Below are 7,393 nucleotides of genomic sequence, written 5' to 3' on the forward strand. Positions count from 1 at the left end.
AAGCAGGGGTACCACAAGAACTTTTCTTACGATGGCTTACGCCATCGTCGTCACCTGCACAGAAACACGTGCAGGCCACGTGCACTCGCAACATCAAGTGTTGTGTGAGTGGAAGATACTACGGCAGACGTACCGTCTGTCGCAAGAGATAATAGTGCGTCACCCGCGGCTGCACGAACCGCAGCCGAAGGCGCAGCACTATCGTCACCCCGCATGAGTTGATTCTTCGTGCGATGGAATTTATAATAATGGATCTGACCAATCAACATCGTTTTAAAAATTAAGTGGTCACATAGCGACCACTCCATCCAATGACACTCAGAGTGATTGTCGTTTAAGGGAGGGGTGATGTAACGGGGTGTATCGTTACATGAAATTAACACTCAAAGGTTGTTAATTAATATATTATCTAAAAGGTAGATAATATTTGCAGGATATTACTTTATATAGTAATATTCAGAATTCTAATCCATAAATAGGTATAGACCATTATATCTATTTATTCCGCAGACTAATCAGAGTGAGATAAGAATTCATTTACATGTTTAGTATTAGATCATAATTAAGTTAGCATTTACAAAGATAGAACAAGAGACACTTAGTATATTTAATACAGTTTTCATTTAACTCTCTTTAAGGTAGTTGTCCTAAAGAGAAGTCTTCCTCTGCACGTACTAGTGTACGTGAAATAACGTAGGGCACCACTCGCAACTGAAGCAGTGCGAAGTGGACTTGTACTGAAGCAGTACAAGTCGTAGTGCCCCGTTCCAGTCCGGGCATGGTATATATCTCGATCGCTGCCTGTAATCTTAGAGGACATCTCGGGTGTTGTGTGAGCTATAGCGCCTGCGGAAAATAGTGTAGTTAGTTTAGAAAGTGGATTATTGACGGTAGATTTTGATGTTGCTAGTCGTGCGCGGAGATTTCAACGTTGCTGATCGTGCACTGTTTTTTAATGAAATCTGATGGGCTGTAATTATGACATTTGATTAAGTGAGCTTAGGAATTCCCTAATTTAATTGGTAAACTATTCGAATGTCTTCGGCTTACGACAAGACTGTCGGGGGTAAGCTACAGCTCAAGAGTAGGCTGCCGCTTAGGGCCATCAAGTTGCAGCGTAAGAAGAAAAAAAGAAGTGCTTATACTAAGCTTGAACATGATATGGACACGGTGGAGCACACATCTAAGCCATTCGAGTTGGTGAAACTACGCGGCTCAGGCCGTCTATTAAGCTCAGGAACGACACTAATGGGTCTAATGGGCTCCAAATTACTGCAAGAGCTACACGTGGGTGATGCGATCGTGATCCAACACCCGACTTCGCTGGCAGAGGAGATGCGCATTGTTCGCATGGTGCTAAGTGATGTTTCTGCCAGTATTAGCTCCTCTTTCAGCTCGGATCTGGTGTCTTCCACGCCTTTTTATTACATCAAAGCTCCACCGGATCGTGAAGAGCAAGAAGAAAACGAGCAAGAAAATCAAAAGAAGAAAAGAAAAGTGGATGAGTTGACGGCATTCGGGACTTATGCTGGGGGCACGAATAAGGGAGAACAATACACTTATAGAGTTAAAAAAAGCGGGGCATTTGGGGGTTATGCGATTGTCAAAGAGGTGCGAATAAAAGCTGAACATTGGTGCGAGTCAACGCTAAGGAATTGTTGTTGATTTTTGTGAAAAATAAACGTAGGATGCTCATGTGGAAAGGAGTCGCGAGGAGCTGCTTGACATCCGGTCTAAGAAGAAGGGCGATCGACATTGCATGTGACCGTTGATCCGCTTGAAAAATTGAGAATTTTGAAAGAACCTGTTAAATGAGACGATTATTAGATATAATGTCCACTATTATTTTTTTGAATAAATTTAAGTGCACAGCACTTATCAGCACACCGAAACATGTATCAATGCGGTTAATCTATTATAGTTAGTGTTCGTGCTCAACCTTTACTTTTGGATGCTTTCTTAGAAGCGGCAAGCCTCAATCGGAAAATGATTGGTATCGTCTCACCTCAGTATTTATCATATGAGGATGACGGCTCGTCACGCTTTCGGAAGTCACTTTAGGCGTATGAGATGGAGTTGCTTTCGTTATTAAAGTATTGTTGAGATGGGTAAGTGGGCCATTAACAAGCTAGACTACAAGTGTGGCATAATCACTAGTTATCACAGACAAATATCGTGTTTAGCAAGATTTCAGGCGAAGAAAATACAGGTTTACATACCAAGTTAACATTAATTGTCTCAATTATCATATATAAATAAAAATAGCCTTTGAGCAATCATTTTCTTAAAACCGGTAAAAAGGCCTCCTTTAACTCCATTTAAACATTTTTTTTGAAATGGAGCCCCGAGCAGCAATAAGGCGCGCCTTTGCAGGTGATTATGAGCATTTGCGCAAATTTCTAGAGGCTGGTCGTGGCAAGACCATAGCACTTACAGGTGCCGGAATATCGACGGATTCCGGCATTCCCGATTACCGAGGCTCTAATGGTGTTTACATGCGAAACAAGGACTTCCGTCCCATTCAGTTTCGAGAGGTGAGTTTTCTATTTTAATAAAGACATTTATTTACTAACTAAATATTTGAACGGAACCAGTTCATTGGCACTCACACATATCGCCAACGCTACTGGGCACGCAGCTTCCTTGGCTGGCCCAAGATTCTAAGCTCACAGCCTAACGGCTCACACCACGCATTGACCGATCTGCAACAGGCTGGCGTGGTTTCCAGTATTCTCACTCAGAACGTGGACCGGCTGCACACGAAAAGTGGTTCTAGTAAAGTCCTCGAAATGCATGGGTCGTTGCACGAAGTAGAATGCCAGAGTTGTAGATGCGTAACGTCTCGTCAGAGCTACCAAAGCTCACTAGCCGAGCTCAATCCCAATATTGCAAAATGGCAAATGGAACACCCAGACGAGAAAACTGGCGACGTCGCCTCAAGTGATGAAGTTAATCCAGACGGCGATATCGACATATCGTGGAATTATGATGAGTTTCAATACCGCGCGTGCATCAGATGTGAAGGTATCTTAAAACCCAGGTATGCATTCTAATTGAACTCCTTCGGCAAAGCATCTGGCCAGCTTGCTCATTGTTGTGTACATTTCTTTCATAGGGTCGTTTTTTTTGGTGAAAGTATACCAGTGGCGACACGAAAGGCTACATTTGACCGCGTTAGTGAAGCTAATGCGCTGCTGGTCGTGGGCTCCTCGCTGAAGGTTCTCTCCGCCATGCGTCTAGTCAACCACGCACACGCTTCTAAGATCCCGATCGCCATCATTAATTTGGGGCCCACGCGTGCGGATGCGCTATGCAGCTTGCGCATTGACAAGCCAAGCACGAGCGTACTCACAGAGGTTGCTGACTTATTTCGATAAAGTGACATTGCTAACTCGAATACGAGGCATTGGAAATTAGGTTGACGGGCGACAGTAGCGAAGTGTCTATTAGAAAAGGATGCAACACTTTGAAAATTGCCGTTTCATTGAATATCTTAAATGCAGATTGTATACTATTGCCAACATTGTCGTGCCATAGCTTGCAAACTGCCACTTAGCTCCAGACAGTACGTGTCGGTAACGCGGAAGACGACCCTCCGACAGGCAGGTGCGACTTCGCGACATTTCCGTGGCCTCCCAAATTCATCGACGCCACCCGCTGCGATAACCAGCCAGGGACTATCGATTGTGCAGGATCTTGGGTCACCTTTGAAGTCGGTGCGACCTCTGAATCTTCCTGCTTAAGTGCCGAAGTAGGAGCTACTTCAGCCTCTGCCTGCTCTAATTCCGAAGTGAAGGCTGCTTCAGCCTCTGCAATCGGAAGCTTCACTTCAGTGACGGCAGAAACCTCCTTGCTAGCGTTCTCAGGTAAAGGCTGCGGTAATTTGGTTTCGCTATTTGCAACGTCAGCAGTAGCAGCTGCATTTATGGCTGTATCATAGCGAAAGGTGACTGATGTAGAATGATCGCAAGGAAGACGTTCCATTACCGACTGGCTTGCAGTTGCAAGTATCGGTACGGCTGCAGCAGCCTCGTAAAGTTGGGCTTCAGTAAACTGACGCGGGTTTATGGATGACTCTTTCACACCAAGAAGCGGTCCATCATAATTCGGCATCGTCTTTTGAATCGTGCGGCCAAGCGCGTGAATGCACTGCACAACTTGTCCCAAGTTCGTCTGGTTGTATAGATCGACTGTTTCAAACAGCTCAAATTCTGCCACACCAATGGTACGGCACGCGCGTACAAAAGCACTGATATTTTCCATTTGCTTAAACGGCATCGGTGCCGTCTGAATTCGTGAGATCATTCCAGGCTTGATCTTGTTCATCAGCGAGCACAACATAACACCATCTTTTAAACTGTCGCCAAAGCTTGCCAAAAATTTCTCGCTTAGCACAGCCTCAATCCACTTTTGAGCTTCCTCTTCAGCCGTAGGTGCAGATTTGACAATGCTGGTCAGTCTAGGCATGGTCGACGCAACTCGCTTGTCCAAAGTGGCCGCGCCTTCCTCATCGGTAAGCTCGGCAACGGTTGCATCAATTTCAGCCTTCGTTGGCGCGTGCTTGCTAGGCGAACTCTCACCCTTAGGGTGCGAGAACTTCATTGCCAGATGGTCTACGTTCCGGAAACGAGACAGCTGCTCAATCTTCTCCGCCGACGGGGGTGGCGGCGGGGGTGGGGCACGGTACGCGCTCTGGGCTGCAGCTGCGCCGAGCATGACTTTGTTCGTATGGAACGTAGTTTGGCGCTGCATGGTACGATAGCTGCCGAGCGTCTGCTGCGCTGGGATGTTTTTGCCCCCAGCGATTTGGTCTAATGTAAAGGTGCGCTGATTTTTGCTACTCTCCTTTACCCCAAGTGAAGGGCCCTTAAATTCTTGGTAATCACGCTGTACGGCGCGCCCTAAAGAAAAAATGCAGCGCACGACGTTGCCAAGGTCCTTCAATTCAAATAAATCGACCGTCTCAAATAGGTCAAACTCGTTGACTCCCATAACGCGGCAGGCTTTAAGAAAAGCCGACACATTCTCCATCAGCTTAAAAGGCATTTTAGATTTCGTCTCGATGCGCGTTACGACACCAGGGTGAATTTTATTGGCGACCGTGCAAAGAATTATACCGTCGCGTAAACCCTCACCGAAGTCGTCGCCAATCGCCATCTCCGAGATGGTCTCGAGCCACTCGCGTGCCTCATCTTCCATGTCATAGTCATAGCGCTGGGCCGCCTTGCGCGCTAGCTCAGCATCAAGGCCGTAGCCACCACCGCGAACTTGAACAGGAGAACGGATTAGCATTCAGTAACTAGTTCTTTTCTGACAATTAGCTTCAGCGCTAATTGTGCTATTCTAAAGTGTCGACAACTTGTAGTCGGTCGGAAAGAAATAGCCCATCAGCTACCAGCTGGTGCATTTTCAAATCCCTAAATAGAGGTGCAAGGACATGAACTTGTGCAAGTTGCTATTCAATTTATTAAAAGCCGACGTCATTTAAATGCAATATTCTGGAAAAGCGGTGGGGGGTGGTTTTTTTTATGCGCGTTGTTTGTTTGACTCCATTTTTTAATAGAGTATAACAAACACTGCTATATGAACTCTAATCGCATAAAAACACTACCAAATGCTATTTTAAATGTTTCTTTTTTAAACAATCGCATGTGACAGGGTTACAAATTACAAATTACGTAGGAAGCGTACTACAGTCTTGATTTTACCGTTATTTAGCTTGTTAATTAATAAATACGACATATTTATCATCAAGCAAAGTGACGACTCCCTTTTTTAGGGATCCGGTTAATCCACCATTATGCCACACATCCATTTGTTTATTGTCGTTAAAACAATTAATGACACCTTAAATACTATCGGGGCACCTTTTGCTAATACGGATAACAGTACTAGTCAACCTAGTAAGCTGAGGTGCCTCGATTACTTACGTACACGACGTGCAGAGAAAGGCTCAAAATTGCTAAGAAGTCTTAGCTACTAACAGAAATTCTAAGGCTTTCAAATGGAGAAAAGTTGAACTGTATTAATTTGTTAAGTTCTTTCATAACGACCTTCTACCTACTGGCTTTGATACATTAATAACTGCTATGCAATGCGCCTCCTTGCTGTAACGGGGTGTATCGTTACACGAAATTAACACTTAAGGTATTTAATTAATATATTATCTAAAAAATAGATAATATTTGGAGAATATTACTTTATATAGTAATGCTCGGAAATCTTATCCATAAATAGGTAGAAGCCGTTATATCTATTTATCCCGCAGACTAATCAGCTGCAAACGTATACAAAGAGAGGATGAGACAGATAAGATTTCAATTGCATGTTTAATTTATAATTAAGTTAGCATTAACAGATAGAAAAAAATAGAAACTTAATTATATTAATACAGTTTTCATTTAACCCTCTTTAAGGTAAGTGTCGTAAAGAGAAGTCTTCCTCTGCACGTACTAGTGTACGTGAAGTGACGTAAGGCACCACTCGAAACTGAAGCAGTACAAGTCGTAGTGCCCCGTTACATCTGGTAGCACTTCGTAGTCCGTCCAAGGACCACATTTCCCTTATCTAACATGGACATGTCAGATGATAGTGGAAATACGCATCACGTTTCGCGTGATAGCTACTCGTTTCTAAGTGACATAGAAATGAGTGCGGTCGAACGAATGAGTTCGACCGCAGGGAGCGATGCCATCTTGGCCATGCTGTCCGATTTGGACAGAGATGCCCTCCATTCAGCCATCGCCAAGCTCATACAACATGAACTTAACGAGATGAAGGCAGCCTTGCTGAATCAGCAAGGCTCTCAACAGGCAGAACTGTTGAGGTTACAACAGGTAAAGACCCCTGTATCTGGGATGACGCATACGCGTCGTCCCGAAACCCTAAAGATTGATATCTCTAAGTATAGGGGAGTCGAAAAAGACTCCCTCTTGAAATAGTTTGCCGAGTTGGACGATGCCATACGGGCACGACATTTCGTCGACGAGCAAATGCAAGTCGCATTCGCTCAATCAAACTTGGCAGGTCGTGCCAAATCTTGGGCATTGGGCCTTAAGTTGCGCGACCCATATGTCTTTGGGTCGCAAGAGGCTTTTAAAGCCCGGCTCAAACAGACGTTTAAACCGCCTAGGGCTGAGCTCAGAGGTCGTTCAGAGCTTCTGAAACTCAAGCAAGGCAAGCGTGATGTTCACGCATATGCCCAGCACATACGACTCTTAGCGAGTTGTATTACAAATAACCTAGTCCATGAACACACGTTGATTACGGTGTTCATGCAAGGTCTTACGGATGGTCCCGTAAAGACCCACCTGTTCCGCTTGGAACTGGATACGCTTGAAGAAGCAATATCCGTTGCGGAACAGGAGGACTTTAGCTTGAGACAGGCTCAAGC

General features: G+C 44.7%; 3 protein-coding genes across 3 annotated transcripts; 2 read left to right on the forward strand and 1 right to left on the reverse strand.

Moving 5' to 3' along the window:
* Positions 1–963: 963 nt before the first annotated feature.
* On the forward strand, positions 964–1,894 carry CCR75_007107 (uncharacterized protein). Its single transcript, XM_067965171.1, has 2 exons — positions 964–1,611; positions 1,688–1,894. The coding sequence occupies exons 1-2, from the start codon at positions 1,036–1,038 to the stop codon at positions 1,763–1,765; spliced, it is 654 nt and encodes a 217-aa protein (XP_067822404.1). The 5' UTR covers positions 964–1,035; the 3' UTR covers positions 1,766–1,894.
* A 433-nt stretch (positions 1,895–2,327) lies between these two features.
* CCR75_007108 (uncharacterized protein) lies at positions 2,328–5,282 on the forward strand. Its single transcript, XM_067965172.1, has 3 exons — positions 2,328–2,534; positions 2,595–3,040; positions 3,116–5,282. The coding sequence occupies exons 1-3, from the start codon at positions 2,337–2,339 to the stop codon at positions 3,375–3,377; spliced, it is 906 nt and encodes a 301-aa protein (XP_067822403.1). The 5' UTR covers positions 2,328–2,336; the 3' UTR covers positions 3,378–5,282.
* Positions 3,553–5,292, reverse strand: CCR75_007109 (uncharacterized protein; the record flags this gene model as incomplete). The annotated part of the gene is made up of 1 exon (XM_067965173.1): positions 3,553–5,292. The coding sequence occupies one exon, from the start codon at positions 5,290–5,292 to the stop codon at positions 3,553–3,555; it is 1,740 nt and encodes a 579-aa protein (XP_067822402.1).
* Between the last annotated feature and the right edge of the window lie 2,101 nt (positions 5,293–7,393).

This window comes from Bremia lactucae, linkage group LG1 (genome assembly GCF_004359215.1).
Source record: "Bremia lactucae strain SF5 linkage group LG1, whole genome shotgun sequence".
In the NCBI taxonomy this organism is placed as follows: domain Eukaryota; phylum Oomycota; class Peronosporomycetes; order Peronosporales; family Peronosporaceae; genus Bremia; species Bremia lactucae.